At 43.4% G+C, this 25,525-nt stretch overlaps 2 protein-coding genes across 8 annotated transcripts in view; one reads left to right on the top strand and one right to left on the bottom strand.

The window, feature by feature from the left end:
• Nucleotides 1–16: 16 nt before the first annotated feature.
• Nucleotides 17–13,394, bottom strand: SPG21 (SPG21 abhydrolase domain containing, maspardin). Of its 4 annotated transcripts, none has more exons than XM_090028578.1 (10): nucleotides 13,303–13,394; nucleotides 10,128–10,314; nucleotides 9,928–10,016; nucleotides 5,290–5,451; nucleotides 3,911–3,991; nucleotides 3,281–3,426; nucleotides 2,581–2,689; nucleotides 2,084–2,191; nucleotides 1,326–1,466; nucleotides 17–675 (listed from the first exon to the last, which is right to left on the bottom strand). In XM_090028578.1, the coding sequence occupies exons 3-10, from the start codon at nucleotides 9,988–9,990 to the stop codon at nucleotides 553–555; spliced, it is 933 nt and encodes a 310-aa protein (XP_089884704.1). In that variant the 5' UTR covers nucleotides 9,991–10,016; nucleotides 10,128–10,314; nucleotides 13,303–13,394; the 3' UTR covers nucleotides 17–552. The 4 variants fall into 4 exon arrangements, with proteins under 4 accessions (XP_089884704.1, XP_089884702.1, XP_089884705.1 ...); XM_090028576.1 differs by having other exon boundaries at nucleotides 10,237–10,314; nucleotides 13,303–13,383; XM_090028579.1 differs by lacking the exon at nucleotides 13,303–13,394 and adding an exon at nucleotides 11,350–11,518.
• Nucleotides 13,395–17,809: 4,415 nt separating this feature from the next.
• Nucleotides 17,810–25,525, top strand: part of CLPX (caseinolytic mitochondrial matrix peptidase chaperone subunit X) — a 38,832-nt gene continuing 31,116 nt past the window's right edge. For 2 of the 4 annotated variants that reach the window (XM_090028567.1, XM_090028566.1), the window contains exons 1-2: nucleotides 17,813–17,967; nucleotides 24,260–24,420. In XM_090028567.1, coding sequence (XP_089884693.1) covers nucleotides 17,898–17,967; nucleotides 24,260–24,420 — 231 coding nt within the window. In that variant the 5' untranslated portion in view covers nucleotides 17,813–17,897. Of the gene's footprint in view, nucleotides 17,968–19,548; nucleotides 19,729–24,259; nucleotides 24,421–25,525 lie in introns of all 4 variants that reach the window. The other 2 variants (XM_090028565.1, XM_090028564.1) reach the window with 2 other exon arrangements.

The following is a 25,525-nucleotide window of genomic DNA, read 5'->3' as shown; positions in this document are numbered from 1 at the left end:
AATAAGAAAAAGCAACTTATTGAAACTGAAGTTTTATTGAAAACCATTATTACAGCTTGCAAGAAAGTTAAAAATTGTAATGCTTTCATTTCAGTTAGAAATAGTAACTAACTTGCAACTCAACGTATAAAGCAAATAAGTGATGGCAAAATTGGCACTTCATCATTTTTAAACCAAGTAGTCAACAAAACCATGAGCGGGCACGGAAGTACACAACCTGCTTATGCGATATATACAGCTAAATGAAAACAAACAAAATACTGTTCCTATTAAGAACGGGACAGTGAAGACTTTGGTAGCAAAAACGTGTCTCAGTTTTTAAAAGTGTAGTCTTCAAAAGATACTTCCTTAAATTCAGAGACTAAAAGTTAAACAAAACTATCCTGTTACACTGTTGCAATCAACTGTCTTCAGCTGCATTTCATTGAATAGCTCAGTTCTATTGGAGTTACACAGTGATAACCGGTAAATGTAAGGAGGAGGAAAAAAAAAAATGCGGAGTGGGAACAGTTGATTGTACACAGGAAGACCACCAAGCTGACTGTCACAAAGTTACTGCTCTTCCGGTTCACTGCTGATGTGGAGATTGACTTTCTGGACTTCCAGTTCTTCTGCACTAACCATAGAGGGGTCAATAGCTGCATATCGTGTCCCGTGGAATTGCAGTAAATGTATCTGTTAAATATGAAAAATAATTCTGAAGTTTGGATACGGATATTTGAGGGGAAAAACAATGGCATTATTACCCGCTGTCGTTAACCCAGAGAAAACCCCATCACACTTCTGTACAAGCATGGTATTCAGTTCATATAGGAAGAAATCTAACCCAGCTACTTGGAACACAAGAATTTAAAATTGCATGCAGAGATATCACATTCTTACATATATCACACCCCAGGATATACTATGCACCTTGTTTTTTGAAAGGTAGAATGGAGAAGAAAGATCTTTCCTTATAAAAAAAAGTAACTGAGTAGCAGAAGCTGGGGAGCCAAGCTCGCTCACTGTTCTGTTCCTACGGCTTACTGCAGATTTTACTGTTTAAGCCCAGAAACAGCAAAACCTTCATATTTCTCACATATAATGCACACTCTAGTTTTCCCAAACACAGCTGAAAAAGGTGTGTTGTATGTGAGAAAATATGGTAGTAGGGAAATGAAATCTAGCCAGAGACAATGAGTGTAGCTGCTGTAGAGCCCAACCAGTCCACACCAGCTCTTCTAGGAGCCAGATCCACTACATCCACATAGCTTAAAGAATAACAAGCAAACGGAGGAGGAAGATTGGACTATGATGCTAGGAAGATTTGCATTTTAATGACTTACTTGGATATAGAGATTGACTTCAGCACTTCTACAGAGGTAAGGGAAGTTGCCCCCTGTTTTGAGGTGGGCTCTTCTGGCATTGGGGTATAGCTTATACATTTCTTCCTTAGCTTCAGTTGAAAGTGCACTCTGGTCAAACACCTTGAAAACAAAATCGCAAATCGTCACTCAAACCCACTAGGTCTTTTGAAGAAACTTACTGTAAGCTACAAATAAGCTACCATTGGAGTTACCTTAACTTCACTGTCCTATCCCTTTTATGCTGCCTTCTCAGCTTCTTTGTGGTGCAATGTTCATCACACAGTGAAATCTAACTTCAAGAATAAAGCTACAATAGTACTGTATAAATTACACATTCGCTAAGGACTATTTGAAACATAAAAGGAAGTAAAGCCTGGCAATAAGTCTCTCCTGTTAATCACATATGCTTGCTAGCATTACAGTCAGGCTTCAGGGTGACACCAAAATCATTAGAGTTGGAGAACATATATATTGTTTTAAGTTTACAGGCAGGCTGCCAAACTATGCTTGCAAAAGGTTAGACTGCCCTGAGCTCAGGTTGTACTTGCAAGACACCCCATGATAATTTTACCTTTAATTCACTGTACAGAATAATCCATAGAGGACAAAAGAGATTTAACACAGAATTAGATCTTCCAAGTATTTAAAATCACTCATGGAACTTCCAAGTCCCACCCAGGAAAGATGCGAGTTTCCAATACATAAAGGAAAATGCACACAAAACAAGATCAACTTACATCCATGATAGTTACAGGAATGTCTCGAATTTTATGAGGTTCCACATAGGAGTTCTGGCAATTAAGGGTAAGTCTTGAAGCTAACTCACTCTGGCCAAGGCTTTCCAGCTTAATAAAGGAAGTGAAAATTAGAAATTAAAATTTCATTTTGGCAAGTTTATAGGTTTTTGGCTTTGGTTTCTCAACACAGCAGCTATTGGCCACATCCCAAAAAGAGAGAGCCCAGAAAACCACTTCTCTCTGAATGTCTCCAAAATATATATAAATACAAATGGGAGATCTTCCTCATCTTGCATCGTGATAGTATCCCCACAATGCAGAAATAACTATGTTCATCTTGACTGAAGCATGGGACCCCCACTGCTTCACATGTTGCTTCTCTAGATGTTAAGGTACATGGCACTTCCAACTAGGACAACGTTTTTCTTCATTGGAGTTGAGGATTTCTCTAGAAGTGCTTAACATACCTATAAAAACCACACTCAGCAGCCACTTACCCTATCAACCATGAAATCAATTCCATCTGCCATTTCAGGATCAACAGGACCAGATGCAAAGTTTCCAAGAACAATCTTCTTCAGCATAAATGCAGGCATTAGCCAAAAACTGAAATAAAAACAGATCATACAAATATTTAGTTAATCTAATCAAGTGGGTTTTTTTGCAAGACACGACGTGTACAATCACAAAATAAGCGTTAAAGATCTCATGGATGAATGATAGCGCCTACTGAAACAACAGACTGCTTTCTAAGGCTGCTAAATTTCTTATCCAGCAAGAGTGTATTTCACCCCCCACACCTTTCACACTTTCTTGTATGCAAGGTTTGATTAGGCTTTAGCAGAACAACAAATGTGTAGCTCTGATGCCATCTTTCATAAGTCTGGTCATGAGTCACAAGAGTTCACGGTAGAAAAAAATAAAAAATAAAAAATCTCCAAGCCTAGAATTAAAGATTTCAAAACCCAGATTGCAAAAAGCATGCAGTTCCTTTGTAATTTGTCTTGTTAAATCATTAATATTTTACCATTTATTTCCCCCTCCCCCATCACCTTATTCCTTCTCTGCTCCCAAATTGCTCCCAGCCCAAATGGCTAGCACTCTGTTTAAGCTTTTCTCTGATGTTTCAGGATGTTACTGGAAAAATAGTAGGCTCTTAGCATGGCAGCTTCTTTTTTTTTTTTAAGACTTCCTCACCTGTTTGCAGTCCATGTCTGGTTAAATATAGAGGTGTCACTGAAGGCATTACAAAGGATCAACGATTGAACTCTGGGAGACTTGTATGTGTATTCAGCAAATTTTTGAGCCAAAAAGCCTCCCAAAGAAGCCCCAAAAAGATGGACCTATTTCAAAATCAAAAAAGTACATCTGTAATATAATAAACTTCAAATTCATCCCCCCAAACCTGTGCATAACATTACAAAAATGCAATGATAAACCTGTTAAATCTTATCCCTGTCCTATACTTTAAGTCTGTTGGGAACAAAGTTCAGAGTTCTTTGTTTTCTAAAAGAATCTAGAACTCCTCCACTTCAAGTTACAGTACTTTTATCTGCTTACATGCTACATTTTTTAAAGAAAGATTAACCTTCATAGTTAACAAAAAACTTAATTAACCAAGATATGAGGTACACCAGAAAACAGGGATCAACATGGCCAAAGTTAGAAGTTTTAGACAGCATTCCTAGTTTTGAATGTCTTGTTTAAGAAAAAAAAGCTTGCATCACAGCCCTAAGAGAGTTTTTGCTTAGTAGTTCTTAATAAACTCCAGGCTTTTTTACTGAACATTTGTAACCACACATTAGTTGCTAATCTCAGGGTACGAACTTTATCCAGCTGCAGATGGTCTAGCAGTTTTCTGAATCCATCGCAGAACTCAAGGTGGTCCCAATACACTGGATACTGCAACTAGAGTATGAGGATAAAATTAATACAGTGATTAGTAAGGGAATGAAGGTGTTCTTTCATCAGCCCTTCTCATAGCTCCTGTCTGTTCAGAAAAAAAAGTCTTACACATTAGCTTGTACTTTCAGCAAAAACAAAGAACCTAGACATGGTACTGAATAGCATGATTACTGGATAAAGAGCAAAATCCCCTCATTATGTTGCACAAAAGTGGCACAAATAAAACCATTAGCCAGCACAAAAAGATGGAGCGATTTGGAACTACTCTATTTGCATAACCTAAGCTTTCACTAAGAAGTTTGGATCACCACATGCTGAATTCACTGCAACAGAGACAGACTTCAAGACAATCTTTTAAGTAGATTCAAAGGACTGTGACTTAATATTTGCAGCTATGCAAGCTACAAATTATCTGCAAGATAAAGGATGACACCCCCTCCGGAAATACACAGCATAGCTGCTTTGGAGAAGAGAAGCATACTAAGTAGTCTCTTTCTGGAGCATCAGATATGGGTTATGGCTGGAAGAGACAAGACTGACCAGTATCAGACCTCATTGACTTGTCAGAATTCGTTGCATATAAACGCATTTTTATTTACAAAAGCAGTGAGCACTGCCTGACTGTGAGGAGCTAAAGGTAGGAATTATAGTGGAAGCAGCCATTTAAAGATGGAGGAACCAAGACAGAAGCAGTCAAAAAAAAAAAAAAGATGGTTCTGCCATGACATTCAAGGTAGGGTCCCAACCCATCGCTCCACTAGGAATAAGTCACTCAAGCAGTTGCACGTTAGGTTACTCATTAGCATAGAGATACCAGGCAAAGCTTCTTAAAACGTAGTGGGTAAATAGGTGTTAAGTTGCACCATGCTATGGCTGCCTTCCAGAGAAAACAACTACTATGATTGTTTTCCTGTATTGTAGACCTGGAGACAGAGCAAGTAGCTATTGTACTGAAAAGAATGCTAGCAGCTGCTTTAAAATCCCCCTAGCAATAAATCTTAAGAAATGCATGTGATCTCAAGATCATCCAGAACTCCAGGTGCTCAAAGCATAGAGGGGAAAAAATATATGAAGTCAAAGAGCATCTGTAAAAGTGTTTCATGTACTCCCTTTGTAAATGCACAGAATGCCAGGGCTCAATTTTGCATGTTCTGTACCTCAGGAACATGCCTTAGCATAGCTGTTCTGTGATTTCGTTATAAAAACTGAACAGACCATTATGATGCCGCTGAACTGACTGTATTTACAGTAACAAAAATAAATCCACACAGGATGTTGGAGGTTGCACTAAAAATACTCACAGCAATAACTCTGTAACCCCATCCAGTCAGGGCCAAGATCTGCTGGAAAAACACATCTGCAGTTCCACTTACAGGTGGAAGAAATATGAGGGGGCATCGGATGCTCTTGGGTCCTGCATCATATAACGACCAAACTTTGCTGTCATCATCATCTACTATGATCTGGGAAAAGAAGAGCATTTTAAAAGGAGTTATGAAGCCCATTATTCCTTGGGATTGGTTTGCCTACAGCTATGTTCTACATACGTTTCAGGTGTCTGGCTCTCATACTATAGTGCATAAGATTTTTTTTAAGGTGTCCCCCCACACCTCTTTGTTTCTCTTCACAATAACTTTTACTCCATCCTATTATACGTGGTGTTTACACTGCCTGCCGAACATGCCTAGACACAGAACTGCTGTGGCAAAACCGTGTAACCAAGTATCTAAAGCCACTCTGCTCAGAGGTCATATCACTATAATAGATAGTGATTTGTGGAAGTCCTCACTGCATCAAAGGATTTCATTTCACAATTACCAGAAGGAAGTCATAGTGGCTTAGGAATGAAACGGTCCTTCACAAATTGCTCCAGGAAGGATTTCTCTCTCTCTCTCAGACATAAGAGTTACATAAACACGCAACATAAACATGATCTACTGAATAGATTAAATCAAAATATGAAAATTTACACAAAGTCAAAGGAGCAGCAAGATCATGTACAAACAAGTCAGGATCTCAGGAAGTAGCGTACCACTACCAGACAGAGCATGCTTGGCCCAGAAGGAACTTGGCTTCCAAAGTCTAGACTAACTATCCAGGGGGTAGCTGGAATATCAAGTGTAATAATTACAGACTGGTAAAAATCACCCTCTGAATGACTGGAGGACAGCTTCATTTCTTGGCACCAACATAGGGCTGTGGGAGCAGATCCAGATTTCTCCAGGTCCGACTTGGTCCTAACCATGCAGTTAGCCCAATAAGAGATACCACCCACAAACATCTTTGCCTCTCACAGATCTGGAGGGTAGTCAGGGATAGCGGACGGAGCAGACCAACTACAGATCACTAATTTGAAACAACCATGTCCTATCAGAAGAGGGATGCTATACAGAGCTTACTCAAAGCAGCACCACACCAAGCTGCAGTGGGACGGCAGGAGTTTTTGCTGTGAAGGAGGCATTCACTGCAACATTCAAGGGGAGGACAGGATCTGCTCTCCACCGTCAGAACTGCTGCACACGAGCCTCATGTAAGGTCTGTCCGATGCTAGGAACTCAAGTCACGGGAATGAGGGCCCTGGGTGAACGGTACCTTTGAAAAACAGGAGTTTGAAAATTCCCAGTCCCTCCTGTTGCTGAGAAGTACTTCACGTTTACAGTGTTTGCTTTTCAGATGTACCACTTGATGCTTAGGAGTCTCCTTTACTGTTACAAGGCTCACCTTTGGTACCCGACCACAGGCCAAACTAACCACGGAAACTCCCAGATAAAATCTACCCCATACCACAGCAGGCCCACCCCAGAATCTGATATATTCCAACTCTGAACCACTTTCTATAAGCAGCCCTTCTCTTGATTCCTGGAGAACAGCAGATCACAAATCCCTAGATCTGCCTGGCTCACTGCAAGTCTGCTCAGCATAAGGCTCAGAGGACATGTGAGAGTCCCATGTTAGCAGCAATTTTTGTGATGTTTCCAGAACAGTTCAGACATGGCTTAGGGCCAAGACTTCAGAGCACTTGGCGTCACAGACAGACTTGCACGTCTGCAGTTCAACTTGCAATTCACAGCTGCTCTGTAAGATTGACTTGAATCTATTCATTGCAGCCATCTGCATCTGAAACAGGAGCCTAGCTTTAATTCTAAAAAGAATAACAATAACTTGTCCTGAGCACTTTATTCTAGGATACTAGCAAGTGTTAAGAGAGAATTAAGGCTGAGTACAAGTGGGAAGGAAATGAAGGGCCAGAAATTAAGTTATTTTCCTCACCGCCAGACAATGAATATGGAGCATGCAGGGCACCATGAACTTGTCCCACCTGAAAATAGCCATTTAACACAGCTTTACTGCATAGTCCAGTGGTTCTCAGCTTTTGTAGAGTCAGACAGGACCTCTCCATCACTTTTTTTTTTTTTTTTGGAGGTGGCAACACCTCCAATTGAGAACAACTGTTGGTGCTGCCTCAGTTTGTGACACAGCAAACCACGGAGGGGACAGCCGACATAGCAGCAGGCAGCGTAGGGAGCAGAAAGCAGAGCAACAAACCGGGCAGGGGGAGGGGATAAAGGTGGCACTCTGGGAGGATATGGGACTGATTTGTGTAATACCTGCCAAAAAATTTCCACCCCCCTCTTCCCATACTGCTTTATAACAAGCTCAACTGATGCAAGCTTATCTTATGAGTTAATCTAAACTCCACTGAATTATTTCAGCTGAGCCAGGATTTCATTCTATGGATCCAAGCAGCATACACTTCCTGACCATAAGTTAGTCAGTGATATTCACTGCTCCCTAGCAGTGCACTGCACTGCAGTTGTACTCCTCCCCCCATTCAGCACTCATGAAACACTTTATAGCCTCAAGCTCCCTCTGCCCCACTTCACACTGAAGGAAGCTGTGGGACATGCACTTCACATGACAGTTGCACAGGAAGTGCTTGCAGATTAGATCATACGCAAGAGCTCTCAACTTCTGTCCTGTGCCTTAGACATGAGCCACCCTCTCCCACACTGCACATGTTGTGGGCGTGACTTACACAGCACTTTTCTCTGGCAGATTACAAACCAACTGGAGGAATCGCTTCTCATCCCCAAGACAGCTGCCTGCCAGGTGAAATGCCTGAACCAGTCTGCTCCAGAAGCCCCATCAGGGTTAAAGAGTGAAAGGGAACAATGAATCCTCCCATCGGACCACATGGTGGGTATTAGAGAGGCAGAATGTTTATCTAAGCTTGAATTCAGCATACCAGAACAAACACTCCTGGACTTATAAATGTGCCCCGGGCACTTTAGTAATCCCAGTGAGTCAGGAGCAGAGCTACAAACAGCAGCTCGGGGAGGGAATGAAAATTCTGTCTTTAAACATTTATTTTTCTCACTTCTCCCAGGAAGAAGGCCTCCATCCAGTTATGATTTCATAGACATTAGGGCTGGAAAGGACCTTGAGAGATCATCAGATCCAGCCCCCTGCCCAAGGGGGAGGAAGTCAGCTACACAGTAGGGGCGGGGGATACAAGTGGCAGGGATAACTCATGACTGAAGCAGGACAAACCTAGAATCTCTAAATCCAGTGCTTTTCAACCTTTTTTGTATCAGGACCCATTTGTAAATGAGGGCCAGTCCCAACCCAGTGCCCCTCACTCCCTACCTGCTATCCTCCAGCCTCCCAGTGTACTGGGGGAGACAGGGTGGGCAAGCAACCCCTCGCAGGCTGGAACTCTGCTAGCTTGCAAGGGAAAAGCTACTGTTTCCCACATTTTTCTATTTTAAAGGAGACTACATCTTTAAAGTTTGGGCACAACCCTTTCACATATTCCTGGGACCCACTTTTGGGTTGTGACCCATGGGTTGAGAAACCCCACTCTAAGACACTTCCGCCCAAAGACATCTCCGGGGTTCCCAGGCCCCCAAAGCTCTTCATAATTAGATATGGTGAAAGTCAATGCAATAGTGAAGAGAGGAGAAGCTTCACTGATGGCAGGAAGAAAATATTTCCCCCTCCCTCTTCACCAGATGTCATCTCCTCCAAAGCTGCACCTTCAAGTTTGAGAGCTATGGATATATTTATCTACCGTTTACTTGGAGAAACCACATGGTTTCATCTCTACATCACAAGATACATAGCTGGCTTCAGAGTCCTTCTGGAAAGCAGTGCTTTTTTGCAAATCTTTTGCAACACTGGCAGCTCACAGCAGAAGTTATAAGAGGGTTGCACACACCAAACACTTCAGTTCCTCACCAAGCTTACAGAGAAGAGCCTAAGCAAGAGAGGAAGGTGGCTGGATACAACAGAAGCTATCAGAAGAGCCTGTCATTATAGAAGAAAGAGAGTTTCTTCCTTCAGCATCCCCAGTGCATCTTTCTATAGGTGGGACTCCAGGAAGCAGCCTGGATTCCATGAAGATGAGAAGAGCTCTATATAAAACCAAACCAAACCAAACCAAATCACATTGATGGGAATGGAAGTCAGAGCTGTAGGCGGCAGCAGCAGCAGCATCAATGCAGGGCAGGCAGCTAAACTGCACTGCCAATTCCTAACTTCAGAATAAAAAATGACCTGCCACAACTGCTGACAAGCACAGCTCTCCAGCAGACTGCCAAAGCTCAGATGGCACCAGGAACCCAGCAGAGTTTACTTCAAGAAGAGTTACGTCAAAAATAAAAGCATCACACCAGGCACAATGGTAACGTGGGTCACGTCAGTAGACATGCCAGGCTGCGAGTCATGTAAAGCAGTCATTGGAGTTCCAGCAAAGATGCTGGATGAAGCAAGACACTGCGCAGGGGTCTGTGGGCAGGATCCAAACTGGAGTCAGATTGTTCCAGCCCACAGCTCCAAAACATTGCTGACCACTGGCTTAGACAGTTCTCAGTACTGCACAGCATGGTCCTTGTGAAATAAGGCTCTATTTCATAACAAATGATATAAATGGTACGTACCTTTTTAAGAGGAACTGTACTTCTGAACCAGTTATAGTCAGGAGAGACTTTAATCTCTCCCATGATGTTTAGATGAAACTTAGGTAAATCTGAAACAAAGATATGGCACCTTTTAGACCGAGAATGTAGGTTCCCACTAAGCCACTACATCAAAGCCTTGTATATACAGAGAATCCTTTCATGATGAAATCTGCTTTTACCTCTTATCAGCTGGCTTCTAATGTGTGTCAAGTTTGCTTATCCGTAGTTTTAATTAGAAGCTAAAGATGTTCAGGAGATGCAATCACTAGAATGTTTTAATATACTAACCCTCTAATTATGAACTGATGGAGCTTTTTGGGATAAAAAGGCAGCTTTTCCTTACAGACCATTCCAATGGAGCAGCTCCTGAAAAGGAAAGATAGTATTTCAGGGTTTAACTTGTTTTAAAAGGTGGATGTTTTTATCATCGCTTCCATTCATCTTTAAACAGTTCAGAAAAGAGGCTATATATGCCCATGTATTTCATACTTTGCCCTCCAATTATTCAAGTATACAAGACACATGCTGTAATTCAACTGTAACTAATATAAGCGTTTCTTGAAAGCAAGCTTCAACACTACCTCCATATTACTCAATACCTGTTCTACAGAACAGTCAAAGCTTCAGGGCTTCTCTTCATGGAGAAGCTGACCAAAACAGCAACGTCCAACAGTTGTTCTGCATAATTAGTGTTTTTATTCCAAAATTTAAAAACTTATTCCAGAAAAATCACTATTTTCCCAAACCAAAGTAATAATTCTAAAATTAAAACAGAGTTTATTCCAGAAGTGTCCACACAAGGAGCTCTATTCTGAAATAGCCTTTGTAGACAGAGTATTCCCACTACAGCTAATTCCCCCCAGACAAAGCAGCATTAACAAGATTACCCGTATATTGAGGTTTCATGTTCTATATAGGACACAATTTGTTTGCAATAATGAAATTAAGACTAGCCTACTGAAACACCATGGTACTGATAGATTAAGCTCTTCTGTTTGTATACCAAATAACACTGGATAATTCTTAAAACTGGGGCTATATTCTGACTGCCTGTAACCTATTGCTTGAAAGGGAAATTCTGCCCCAGAGATTCATTTCATTTCACACTGTGTACAGAGCATAACAAAGCAAGGTGTTTGCTCTTTTAATCAAATATTCAGATATAATTAAATGGGCACCGACTCATTTCTAGTCAGAATTGCTATGTATTCCACTCAATTTCTCTATGCAGACAAGACCCTAAACGAAGGAAATTCACCTCATCTGTTTCACCACTATACAAAAAAAAAAAGTGATTAAGATACAGCTCTTTAGAATTCAATCCCATTTTGCTAGTTTATAAACACTTGGAACAAACCGTGAAGAAACACTTACTAGAAATATGAAGTACATGCCTCTTACCTACTATTTTCCGAACTGCAAAAAGTATTTCATTTTCACTGCATCGCAAATATTTCCAGATTGGGTGAGAATCTCACCCTACTGGGTTGACTGGTGTTTCAATTTTGGATAAATTCCTGCTTGCGTCAAGTATTTTACCACTTGTGCTAGCCTGGCAGCACATAAAAGTTGGTGGAGAGCAAACACCGCCTCCAGCCAACAGACTGGCGAGTGAAGCAGGCTCACAGAATATTACTGGAACAGGAGGACAGCTGGTCATTAGTAGAATGAACTGCTCTCTTCTTTTTGCTAAATCCCCTGCCTAAATCTGGATTAGCCATTACACAAAAAACAAACAGTTTTGGAAATAATGCTGCAATGATATGCTGCAGAAATTGCGAAAGCAAGCAAAACATACACAGACACCTTAATGCAAGAGTAGTGTATGCTTTACACTGTATTTGAATTTATTATACAGTTGTGGCCAGAAGCCCAAGTCAGGATCTGGGTCCCACTGTTTGAGCACATAAGCAAATTCTTTAGAGAAATGTAAGAAAGCATCTGTTTAGTTTGATGACAGGACTGAGCACTAAAGAAATGGTTTCATTCATCACAGGATTGTGAGCCAATTCCAGCTATTCTCTGCTCTCCCTTCTCTTGCTGCCTGTGATTGTATTAGTGCCATTAAATTCTGGCTAGTGCAAGGCATTAATTGGCAACTTTGGAGATGGAGTTATTCTAGAGAATAGGATTGGAACAGGCATTTCTCTTTACTATCCTCATGGTCTTGCCAACATACCTGAACACCAATCTGCAGGGGCCCCTTATAAGACTCCAAAGAATCAGCCTCCACACCTTTCAACCCTGGGCTCCTATCAAGATCGTTACCAAAAAACCTAATTGGCATTAGCTGTGGTTTGTCTGAAGCAGAGAGCTACCCAATAAGAACTGAACCCAGACTCCCAAGCTCAGACAGCAACTACCACACACCACAAATTACTGCCCCTTGACTTGTGCTCCAAGCTTAGAGCTATTTTGCTCTATGCTTGCACCCCTTCCGATTTTGCTGTATGCACTGCTACAACATAATGTCAGCAATAGGAAATTCAATTCCTGTGAAGCTCCTGAGCAGCGCAGGCAAGTCTCCACAGAAATACAATGTTAAAATCCTCATAGGTGAATAACCATCACAATTAAAGCTTAATCATGACACTTCGCTGGTTATCCAATTTCCCAGCTCATTCAAATGCTGGAAACATAATCCTTGGAGCTGTCCAGAATTGTGCCACAGACTTCCTTTAAAAAAAACCCAAACGAGTTTCAAACACCAATTTGTTTAAGGAAAACACTGCCTCTTTGTCTATGTCCCAGGACAGAAATTAAACACCTGGTAAATTATTAGCTGTGAACAATCCACCTCACACCAGCAGCCCCTTTCTGTTACTACATGCTCCAGAGTGCTTGTAAGTCTGGTGCTAGCACCGCGCCGTCCCCAGGACCAGCGGAGCAGCAGCCGCCCCTTCCTCCAGCGCACACGCGCCACCCGGTCCGACACATGCAGCAACGCGGCCCTGGCCCCCACTTCTGCGCCCCGGGGGGACGGCGGCAGGAGCAGCCACTGCCCCTTCCTGCCGCACGCTCATCTGCTGCAGGACGGGCACGACGGGGCTGCCGCCAGGGTGGGGTGACAGGGCAGTAGCACAGGCCCTGTCCCCTCCCTACACTGCCCCTGCCCGGCCTGTGCTCACACCCCACAGACGGGAGACAGGGACTAGTCACCCCTCTGCCCAGCCCCACTTCAGGGCCAGGCCTGCGCCCAGTGCCCCGCCAGCGCAGGCTCATCCCCAACTCCCTAGCCCACGCCCATCCCAGCCCATGCCCACCTCCCGCCTTGCCCAACCCAGCCTATGCCAACCCAGCCCTTGCCCTTTCCCATTCCCATCCCCCCCTTGCCTGGCCCCCATCCCACCGTACCGGCTCCCCCTCACGGAGGAGGGAGTGGGGAAAGAGCCCACTCCGGTCCTGGCCGCGACTTCCGGGTACCGCCTTCCCGCGGGAGCCACGCGCCGACCACGTGACCACGCACAGGGGCGGAGCAGGGGGCGGCGGCCATTGCTAGCGAGGCGGGAGGGGGCGGTGGGCCGCCATTGTTACTGAGGCACAGCCCGGGCGGGGGTAGAGTGCGCAGGCGCGGGTGCCCGGCGCGGCCGTTGCGGCGGAGCATCATAAGGCTACTGCAGGAGTGGCCTGGGGCCCCTTCTTCTCTTTTCCGGGTGTCTGAGCCTTCAGGGTGTGCCCAGGGCTTCTGAGTGCCCTCAGGCAGCTCAGGACCCTTGGAGGCTGTTTTTTTTTTTTTTTAAGAAAATGGAGTCTGGTCTTCCTAGTGCTAACAGGACTCGGAGAGCTGGAGCTTTGGGAGGGCGCCAAGGAGCGTGAGGCCTCCAGAGAGCCAGCTCTGAGCCCCATATCCTTGAAAGCCTGCCCCTTTCCAGCAGCGTTTTACCCCCTGGCTAAAGCTCATTGCTGAGGGGCGACGGTGGGATACATGTGGTCGAACGGTGGCTCAACGAGGGGCTGTTGCGTGCCTTGAGATCCTTCCTGGGGCGCCGCAGATCGTTAGTGCTGCTAGGTCATGATTCAGGAGAGAAATGCTGTTTGCACGCAGGGATCCAGTGTTAAGCCATCCTGACTTGTTGCAGGGTTTCTTGATTCTTTGCAACAGGGCAATGGCTCTTGTTTTTCTATAGTCAAACAAGTGAAAGCTGAGAGCTGGCATTTTCTGTGGGAGGCTTTGAGCCTATGGGGGGGACCTCGAGTCTGACAAGGTGGAGAACCGCTGTGCTAAAGATCAAGGTCCAAACTCTGCTCTCCTGTGCAGACTTGCAGCTCTAGTATTGTCAATGGAGGTATCTGCCCACCTGATGCCACAGATTTGTTGGTTCAATTTTTACAAAAGAAGCTGAGGAAAGTTATGTTTTTCTCGTTTTCAAGCTGGCCATTTGGGTTTAGATAGCGATGAATAGAACTTGATGTTTTTCAGTGAATTTTGGCTGGTCCATAGGCCGTATCTATCCTGGTGCGAGCTGGCTCCAGTCACCTTATCTGATTTTTGGATGGCTGCATAGTTCAAATCTACAGAACTGAGATGGCAGACTCGTTTAATTTGGAGGTAGTTGTGCTTTGAAAGTGGGCAGTGGATTTATATTTTCCAGTAGGCATAGCAAGGACCGGGGGAAAAAAATCATTGACTAATTTTATAGAGCAAGTGTATGTGCAGCTGTTGTGGCATAAACCCACCAGATGGCTGTATCTGGAGAACTTAAAAAAAACAAACCCATAGTTGAATACCGTTGAAAAGTATTTTAACATCAAGAAAAGAGGTGTCTACAGAGAACAACTCTTCCCTCAGCCATGGCTACACATGCAGGAAGCCTCAGATAAAATGAGATCATACTTTGGACATTACAGGAACTGCCAAGAGTAATAAAATGGGGTTGTGTTGCCATTTCCCTGCTCCATGCACATATCATTTTGAACTTAGCCATGCCCCTAAAGGGAATATTTGGATCTAAATTTGTAAACCAGAATAGTTTATTGCTAACAGAAGTTTTGAAAATGGTTTCTTGAAGGGGTTTGTTTTGTTTGGGTTTTTGTTCTCCTGTGTATGGAAAAGAAAAGTAATGAACTGTTAACTGCCACCTACCACAGGGGAAAAAATCACAAATGCAGTATGATAAAACAGAAGTCTGCGATCTCTTGAACGCTGATACACTTGTTGAACTTTTCACACAACAGTTGTCCTGACTTCAACAGTACTGCTCATTGTATATACGCTATTCACATGTGCAAGTGGTCACTGCATTGGGGCCCTGGCTTATATGATGCATTTCATACAAATTCTCTCCTCAAACATCACACTGGTAGCTTTTCTACTGAGGGCTTCTGGACTGTTTGGTGAGCTGGGCCTGTGTAAAAATATATTCCATAATGCCGTGTTGTATGTCAAGGAAAATGGTCATAGCTATGAAATAGGGAGATGTATCCTTCAATGCAACATCCCTGAAAAGGTTCTAAGATTTGAGGGGTTATAGTGGAGAAGCAACTTGGTGTCAGCATCTGCTGTAATGCAATAGCTGACAGGTTTAAAGAAGCCAGACTCAACAATGATATCTTTTCTAAGACACCCAGGAGATCACACAACGCCAGCGGACTTTCCTTATGCCTGAAGAAAGGTGTTTGTGCCTAAAAGCTTGCAGGGAACAATTTTTACAACTATTTAGTTCGTCTATTAAAATATATCACATTTACCCAAAGAATCTTGTATCCCTAGATCCATGCACAGGAGAGTAGTGAGGAGGAGCAGGAAGGGTGATTTTACCTCTCTAAAAGGTCATATATGCTCTCAGCTTGAAAATTGTTCTAGTAGAGTTACCAGGTCATTGACACATGCATGTTGAACTGAGTAGGTAGAGTAAATAGGGCTGAAGCTAAGATCTCTGCCTTTTCTTGATTGCAAGTCTTCTATTTGGATATTACATGTTAGCACTATTAGATCTTTTGCTTATAACTTGGGGAAGCATCCAGAAAGGAGGATTATGTATGCCATGTCATTCAAAATCCAAAATATTTTTTCAGTCAAATATAGAACAACTATAGAAGAACATTACACAGCACAGTGAAGTTGTTCAAGGCAACAGAATGATGGCGATAGGGTTTTAATGGTGTTTCTGAAGGGGCCTGCTGTGTTTTGATTTTGGATCTCTTCTCAGAAATGTTCTGTTCTAGCGTTAGGCAGAAGGCAGAATAGTGCTATGGAGTAACTCAATCAGAGATGCGTAGCTTGAGCTTTTATGGGACTGAGCTCACTTCATCAGCTGCCACTGTTAACACTCTGGGTTGCAGTGATTTTGTTCTCATTTTTTTTTTGCTCAGTTAACATTTTTTTCCCAAGTTTGCCAGGAGCTGGCTTCCTTTGCAGCTTCATCTTGTACTAATTTTTCCCTCAACTCTGGTCTGCAGTGCCTCAAGTGGTCACTAGTAGCTTGCAGTGAAAGTCAGTGATCACTGCCCTGGGGTAAGGATTCTTGTGGCTGAGATCTGTCGGACCAAGTGCATGCGCAAATGAATTCTGTCATAGGAAACCATTCATGTCCAAGCTGTAGATTCACCAGGCTGGGAAAGTCATGGTTATTATGTATGTTGAAGAAGTGAATCAACTGAACACTGTGACCAGTTCTGGTCCCCACTTCTCAAAAAGAATATAGAACTGGAGAGGGTCCAGAGAAATTCGGCAATCAGGATCATGAATGACTGGTGTCTCCCCTGACTGGGGGGGCACCAGGGTGGTGAGCGGGGACTGCCCACAGATGCCATCAGCAGTGTGTGTGTGTGTGTGTGTGTGTGTGTGTGTGTGGTGGGGGGAGTGCAAGCGGTGACAACCAGCAGAAGCCCTTGGTGGTGGCCAATCTCGGGGGGGGGGGGAGGCAGGACACATGCCTCCCCCCAACTGTGCCATCCTTACACATCGCCTATGATCAAGATGATCAGTGGTATGGAGGGGCACTGTAAGTTCGGCAGTCAGGATCATGAATGACTGGTGTCTCCTGAGACCCCGGGGGGGGAGGGGGGGACTGCCCGCATAAGCTGGCAGCAGCTTTGACGGAGGTCAATCTCGGTGGGGGGGGGGGAACACGTGCCCCCGTGTGTTGCTTATGATCAGGATGATCAGTGGTATGGTGGGGCTTCTGGCTGAGAAGAGAATAAAGAGCCCTATTCAGTTTAGAAAAGGGGGGACATGATAAAAGTATACAGGTTTCCCTCCCAACCACTGGGGTTAGGTTCCTGAAAGTTCCCCCTGGTTGGCAAGACAAAAAGCTCATGGGAAAAATGGCAGCCACAGCCACGAAAAACCGTGGTTACTCAAAATACCGTGCTAGCCAAAATGGTGTATATATATAGAATATTAAGTGTGGATACTCAAAACCGTGGTTGGCGAGGGAAACTCGTACAAAGAAACTAAACGGTGAAGGGAAACGAAATAGGAACTTAATAGTTATTCTCACAACACAAAAACTAGGGGTCGCACAATGAAACTAGTAGGTTGTGCGCTTAAAGCTAACACGAGGAAGTTCTTTTCACCCAGCAGCAAAATGAAGCGCGGGGCTCAGCACGCGGCCCGGGGCTGACTCAGCGCTCTGCCAGCCTGGCCACGTGCAGGCTGCGAGCGCTGAGTCACACCTTGCGCCCGCTGTCAGCTCTTCGCCCCGCGCACAAGCGTGACCCTCACATCCTCCCGTCCAGCGGCCCACAACTTCCGGCATGCAGCGGTCCCGGTGGCCCGCCATGCCCTGCGCCTATCTGCTCCCCGCCACGGCGCCTACGCACCCCAGAAGGCCTCGCGCGCTGGGCCAAGCAGCCGGCGGGTGCGGGGGCCCGCGCGGGGCCTGTCGGGAGTTGTAGTTCACCGGGGACTGGAAGTGCCGTTCGTGACGCCACAGAGCGCTGGGCGCGGCGACGGGCGGTGTTTATCGGACGGGCCTAGTGCGGCGGGGCCGCGGCCCGGCGGCGCCATGTCCGGCTGCAACACCTGCGCCGCCGCTGCGCGGCTGCTCGGCTCCTCGCTGCCCATGGCGCACAGAGGTAACCGCCCCGGGGCCGCTCAGCGCCTCCCGCGGGGCCGGCCTCGGCCCCCGCCCAGGGCTGCAGCCCCCTCCGCCATCTTCCCCCGGGTGGGGGGGCATCGTGGGGGGTGTCGCTTTTAACACCTCTGCACTTTATTATTACTATTATGTGCCTCATGGGGGCGTCGGTTTAAAAATCTCTGCACTTCAATATTATTAATGTTAATGAAAAATAGTTGCAAAATTGTTCTTTGCAAGATTCCAGGCACACCCCCTCCCCCCCCCCCCCCGTTCAGGCATCAGGAGAGTCCTTTTTTTGAGCATGTGGTTTTTAACTTAAGGGCCTACAACGTGTGTCAGGGCCTGCAGCCGCCTGCGAAATCATCCCTAAACCTTGCGCAGAGAAGCCAACTCCCGCGCTCGTCCCGTTCGGGCCGTTTCTGGTTCTTGCTGCCAGTCCTGCTCCAGCCAAAAGCTTTTCACATTGCACAGTGTTGGTAGGACCCTTAGTCCGGCACTTCCTGTGGTTCGAAGGGCCACTGTCAGGTAGGTCGGGCCTTACAAAATTCAACCGAGTCTGCTGCAACCCGAATGAAACATTAATAAATCAGAATTGGGTTTTGCTCAGGGGTTCAACTCGTCTCCATGGTTGCGTGCTTGTGTCCGCAAATCGCGCTTCCTGTGAAAGTTTTAGAGAAGACTATTTCTTATTTGCTATATCTTGGTGACCGCAGTGGTTATCATGCATCTTTGGTACTTGGGTTTGGCACTTAGTCTTAAATCCAGGAGTGATTTCTCTGTCGTACCAAAGATAGTTTATTTAGTGTGACCACAGGAAGGACCTGGGTGTAATTTTCTGTTCTGCTCTAAGCTCATGGTGACGGCTGCGGCAGTTAGATACCAGAAACTTTGCGGATCAGCGCTTGTCTCTTGGACCTCAGTTACTCATCTACAGAATGATGCCTTTTTCACCATTTCTTTTCTTGCCAAGGTTTCAAGGATATATGCCAAAAAAAAAAAAAAAAAAGTAAGTGCTCAGATACTTTGGAATAGCAGTAAGGGTGGTGGTGAAGGTAATCAGTATCTGGAGCGTACTGGATTTTAGGTATCAACTGTGGACCTACAGCAGCAGTCAAACATGGTAATAACTGGGACAGAGAGGGGGGTTTTTAATTTTAAACATTTTTTGATATAGCTGAATGCTATAGTTTTGTTTAAAGCGTGTGTGTGTGTGTGAGAGAGAGAGAATTTCTGAATAGTTAGAAAGGAAGATTTCTGAATTTCTCAAAGCCATGGCTGAAATATGGAATGAAAATGTAACTGTATTTGATGGGAGCGTGAAATATTCCTAGTAAAACTGCCTTTTGCAGTTAGTTTTATTTGGGCAGGGGGCTGGACTCGATGATCTCCCGAGGTCCCTTCCAGCCCTGATGTCTATGAAATCTATATGAAATCTGTGAAATGTAAATAAATATGCATGTGGTAAAATTCCTATTCTATTGGAATGTGTACTGTAATATTTCTTCAAAAATTTAATTTTAAAATTGCAGCATTGTAAAAAGTCTTCTCCATGTTCATTCGGCTAACTTTTCCTCTTCAGCCTGCTTATATCATCCTGAACCCCTTGTGGGAGAAAAGATGAGCTTAACAGCATGCGCTGAAGGCCAAACAAGCAGGTGTCTCTGCGACCAAGAGGAGAGACCAGAAGGCATTTTACCACCTTGGGCATCTCACTTAATGTGCTGTGTCGACTACATGCCACCTCTTCTGTCGAGTGCAGGTGATGACACTGTTATCTAGAATGTGTCATTGGCTGTGGTATCAAGGCTAAGGCCAAGCAATAGATATCAAAACCCTACAAAATCTTGTAAATTGATAGCTTTCATGGAATTTAAAGGAAAGTATGTCAAGGCTTCGGAAGCAAAATACTTGCTCTTTTTGGTATTGCTAGTAAGGACCTGATGAAATGGGGAAATCATATGGAATAAAGCTATTCCAGATGAGTGTCTTATAACTCGCTGAAAAATGGAATAAGCCGAACTGCACAAAAAAAGTTTGTGAGAGAGTACATATAGAAGTGCTGTTGGACTTTAGATTTACACCCTTACACAATAACTGCTTAGAGCACTACTTGAATTTTTAGCTGAAGAGATGCAACCAGCTTGAAAATTCTCTTGTCTCTTATTTTTATAATAATCCCTATAATAATTTTAACTGAAGGAGAAATGCATCTTTTCAGTTTACACTTTGGAGGTGGCAGTATTTCACATACAGATTCCTCATGTACCCTGTGTAGGCAGTCAGATTTACATTTGTCTCAGAGCATCAGGGTAATAGAAATCTTTAAAAACAGGGAAACTTGATTCTACAACTTGGTGGGGGGACTGGATGTCATGTACAAGTGAAATGAAGGATTTTATTTAATGGAGAGTGACTTTTATATTGATTTCCCCCCCGCCCAAGTTCCTCTTAAGTATTCTGTTTTCTGTTCTAAAAAAGCTGTATATCTGATTTGATCAAATATCACTGGTGTTCATTTCACAGTAGAAGATGTCTGCAGAGACTTGCCTTGAAACTACTGTCGTAAACCTTTTGTTTTTTTAAGCACATACATTTATTGGAATTTGTGTGTGAAAAGACATTTAAATGTACCCATTGAGGATTTTTTTGTTTTGTTTTTTAACCAAGACAAAAAATATTTGCAGGTTGGCCTGGAACAGAATTATAGGATTATTCCTTTAGTGGCAGGATTTGATTTAAAAAGTCAGCTTGAAAATACAATAAAATGAAACAAAATGATTAACAAAAACTGAAAGCCATCATAGAGGTGACTGGAAATCATTTCAGCTCTGCTGCAATCTAATTCCTCTCGCACTATCATCCACTTCCTCTTCGGTCCCTTTTTTTAAAAAGATTTTACTGGCATGAGATTTCTTCCACTTGGTTCTGCCAGCTTCTTCCCTTTCTCCAGTACAGATTTAATGGAATTTAAAATTGAACCCACCAATGAGATGGTAATTCCTATAGGTGCCAAGTTGCAGTTTCTTTCTGAGGTCAGCCAAGGAATCCCTCCAGAATTGTCTATCAGGTATATGAAGCAGCTTGGAAACTCCCAGCTGGTGTGTAATCCAGAGCTTGGGTGTGTCTATCCTTTTTGAATTGTGTCACTTATTAAAATTAAAAATGAATCATTAAGATGCATGCTTACTCTTTGCAAAAAGGTAAGCTTTTTTTTTTTACATATCATTACCTTCACTATTCTCTCGCTAATAATTTTTCTCAAACATGAACTGCAGAATTCTTGGGGATTGACTTAGAAATGTTTACAAGTCAAAGTTAAGGATTCAGAATCTGCCAAATTAAGACCACTTTACTTCACGTGCAAAACACATGCATAATTTCATACAATCAGGAGACATTTCAAAGGCCACATAATTCCCCTTGCAGTCACATTATTTCGTAGTACCATGCTAAAGGTTGGTCCTTTTTTTTTTTTTTGTATACAGTGAGTTGGTTATGCAATTCAGATAAATTTAGTCCTTAGTACAGCACAGCTTCCAATATCTTAATGTCAGAGGACATGAAATAAATTTGGATCATCTACTTTTTGAATTATTGAGACTTTTTCATCAATGCGATGCACATTTAGAAGGTGGCATACCATATTTGTATAACTGAGTTTTCGATATACAGAGCTGAATTGAAGCACTGTTTGACTTAATGTTGAAAGGTTTGATTAATCAACTATTTTATTTCATTGGTGATTGTTTGGAGCAGTACGGCATCCAGATCAAGAGGAGAGATTCTCTTTTTTTAAATGTCCTCAACAGTTGCTAATGCACTTTCTTTTGGGAAGAATGTTTGTTGAATGTGTGCTTTTAAAAAAATCATTGAATGGCTCCAGGTGAAGCATTAGGTTAACGCATAAAGTTACTACTCTGGTGTTGTGATTTATATTTTGGACATGGGTGTCGGGGACCTGGCCTGGCCTGCTAAGTTTTACCAGCATAGCTATGTCTGTGTAAGGGCATGAAAAGATCACACCTCCTAACTGTTGGCTACAAAGGATCAACTCGCAGGATCATCATAAAATTCCCGCTTATTAGACGGATGCCAAAGTCAGATCATAAACCGTGGGGCTGATCCACTTAAACACGCACACACTCACAGTAGCTAGCTATGAACACTAAGCACCAGTGTCAAGATATACCTATCCTCAAGTGCTGGAGTCTGCCTTCGATGGCCAGTTGAGGCTTCTTTCGGTGTGATGTTGCTTCAGAAGTGGGTTGCCAGCTGGTCCTTTTGGCTGGGGAGGCAGGGTGCTGGTCAGGTCAAAGAGGGCACGATTGGGAGTCATTCTTCGCTGCCTTTTATCCCTTTCTGGCAGACTTTGTTGACTCCCCAATTTTTGGGCTTACCCAATCCAGGGGTCATTGACCTTGTGAGACGTTCCCCTTGGTGGTTGCTGGATGGCAGCTGTCAGCCCTAGGGGTCACGTCTGCAGGTACCTGTGGTCTTGGGAGTCTGTTGATAAAGTTAGATTAATTCACTGCTGTGATGAATAGGGCTCTGGGAGCAGTCAAAGGGCGGGGAGGGGGTGGTATTCAGTCCCAAGAGTTGGTCTTCGGTGTTGATTAGTTCAAACCAGGGCTTCTGTACCTTTTAACAGTGAAGTTTCAGGGAGTTCCTGGCTCTGTATTGATCATTTCCTCTCATTAGTCTGTAGTGTCCAACGTGTTAATTGATGCTGGATAACTTGTTATTCTTTGTAGTTACTGTGTTACTCAGCCAACCAAGATTCATTCAGGGATCCACTCATACAGAGAAGCCAGGGTTAGATTCCTGCAGTTGCTAACGTTGTTACATGGTACAACTTTTAAAAAGTACATTTGTTACAAAGTGAAAAAGCTATAAAATGGTGAAATGCCATGGCACATGCAACAAATTGACCAAATACAATGGGGGGGTGGCATATAGATGCAGAATACTATTTTATACCCATAAAAGATCTACAAACTATATTACAAATACACCTTATATTCTATTAAAAAAATGAAGAAGAGGGAGGAAGGAAGAAAAGGTAGAAAAGAGAAAGCATCCCTAAAAGGGGGCAAATACAGCAAAAGGGGCTTTTTGCCATATGGAGGGGTTTCACACTGGAGTGGGGGGCAGGCAAAAAAAAAAAAGGGTTTCTTGCTATATAATCAACATACCTATACTGGCAAAAGTCCTTGCATGGGCACAAGTGTACCAACAGAAGAAGGCTTTTATTGGCAGAGCTTATGCACTCCAGGGGAGGTGGTGTAGCTACGTCAACAGAAAAATCCATCTGTCAGCATGTCCTGTGTCTTTGTTGGAGGGCTCTTGTCAACACAGATGGACCTGGCTAGCTGGAGTGACAGGGTCTGTTGTGTAGCTAAGCACTAGCCCTGATGTTAACTGAGTAGTACAGCAAAACTTGTGTTAACCGGCATTTCTACTAACCCGAATTCCGGCCAGCTGAAGGGGGGGCTCACACGTGGTGGCCGCCACCACCACCACCACCCTGCGCTACCGCTGCTCTGTATCCAGCCAAAAACCCCTGCCTCAGGTAACCGGGTTTTTTATATAACTGGCATGCCGCGTTCCCCACTCGTGCTAGCTAACACAGCTTTTACTATACTCCCTGTTGATTGTAATGCCATTGGGAATCTTCACTGCACAGTTCTTGTGCATCCGCCCTTGTGCCTGTATTTTATCAGGCTCTAGTAACTTTTCCCATAGTAATGTGTGCGGGTATATACATACTCAGGATGTTTTTTGCATATTACTTATCCTACAATTCAGATGTCCTTTACACATGAACTTTTTATTGACTTTAACTGTTAAGCTTAATGGAAATCCTGGTGTTTGTCATTGCAAGATCTTGAATTCGATTTGATTTAAGCTTTTATTCTTCTGGCATATAGTTGTTCTGTTTCTACCACAGAAGGAACTCAAGAATGAATCATATTATAAAAAAATTTGAAATACATGTAACCTTTTGATCCCTAAGAGAGTAATCTATTCCTTCAAAGTTCACTTTATTGTCTTGAAGGGGTTGAGGAAGTCAGGAATGGTGTTGTCATCCTACAAATACTAGTACGTCTGATTTTTCTTTCTTTAATTTTCCCCAACAGTGGGTGATGAATACAGCAGTAACGAGTATTTTACCTGTGTTCTATTATATCATGAAACAAACTGATCATAGGTAATACGTTGCGTATGTGTGTTCAGCATTTTGAGTGGGAAGCAGAACAATTTGTCCTTTAAAGGATTGGTTTCATTTCCAGGTATTACTTGTGGTCGCAGTCGTCTCCCTGTTTTAGGAAGACTTGGAGCCTTTGAAACGCGTTCTTTAAGAAGAGTTCCCTTTAGATGTTTTTCTGAAACACCAGCATACTTTGCTTCAAAGGACGGTGCAAGCAAGGATGGCTCTGGGGACGGCAATAAGGTATTGGATATTCGCTACCTACTCTTGTATTTTAAGGTGACCTCATCTGAAAGCCTGCGCTCCTTTCTGGGCCGTTTACTTATTGTTGTTCCAAGTCACCTGTCAGATCACTAAAGCTGCAAAAATATTTTCATGTAGTTTCCTGTTGAATGTGTGTGCGTTTTGTTGTTATATTCTTTGTTGGCATGGGTCTTTCACACAGCAGAAAGGAAATTAAGCAGTTTTGAAAATATAGCAAGACATGATTATACAACCACAGCAATATGCTGAAGGCCCAGTCAGGAAGTAGCCCAGGAATTTTTCAACTCATCTTTTTGACAATTGACAGACTTCCCTAACGACAGTTTCCCTCTAAACCAAGTGTTTTATGGTTTTTCCCTAATTTCAACAGGAACATGTTGCAGGTATGTTAATCAGTAATGTTTTTGTGAAAAGATTCGTTTTATTTTTACCATCTGTTTAACTGCTACTTTCATTACATATTTAGTCATATTTAAGAGAAAAACAACAACAAAAACCCCAACAACCCTCCTTTCTTTCTTTTACTAGCAATTAATAAGCAGCATTTTCAAGTGAATGATTACCCAGCGTAAGTTTGCTCTTAACTCCACACACAGAAGTTTGGCAGGTGCTTCAATAAATTGTTGTTAGAGTGGCTTTTGCTAGGTCTAAAAGTCTAACTGGAGGGTATGCACAAATGTCTCACTTGTTCTCTAGATGCACATATTTCTTTCTCTCTTCCCCATTTCTTTTTTTTTTTGTTTACATTATAAGTAGGCTGACCATATGGAAATCCTGGAAATCCACACTGCAGCCTGGCTGGGAGTCAGAGCACTCCACACCTCTGCTTTTCTGTGACGCCCATTTTTAATTCCCAACAGCTAGCCAGGACAAGCTTCTGAAATCTGGGACTGTCTCAACTTGAGCATAAGGTCACCCTACTAATGAGTCACCTCTCAGAAAAACTGGTGGCAGAGTCCCCTGTACACTATGTAATTATTGGGTAAAAAGCTTTGCTGCTGTCAGAATTGCACCATCTCACTGTATGGCAGAACTTGTCTTTACGCTTGGGGTTTTGCCAGTCTAGCTCCATTAGTTTCAGGGA

The sequence above is a fragment of the Crocodylus siamensis genome, chromosome 15 (genome assembly GCF_052110815.1).
Source record: "Crocodylus siamensis isolate JL-2025a chromosome 15, ASM5211081v1, whole genome shotgun sequence".
Lineage (NCBI taxonomy): Eukaryota > Metazoa > Chordata > Crocodylia > Crocodylidae > Crocodylus > Crocodylus siamensis.
This window is presented reverse-complemented; position numbering and strand designations above follow the sequence as displayed.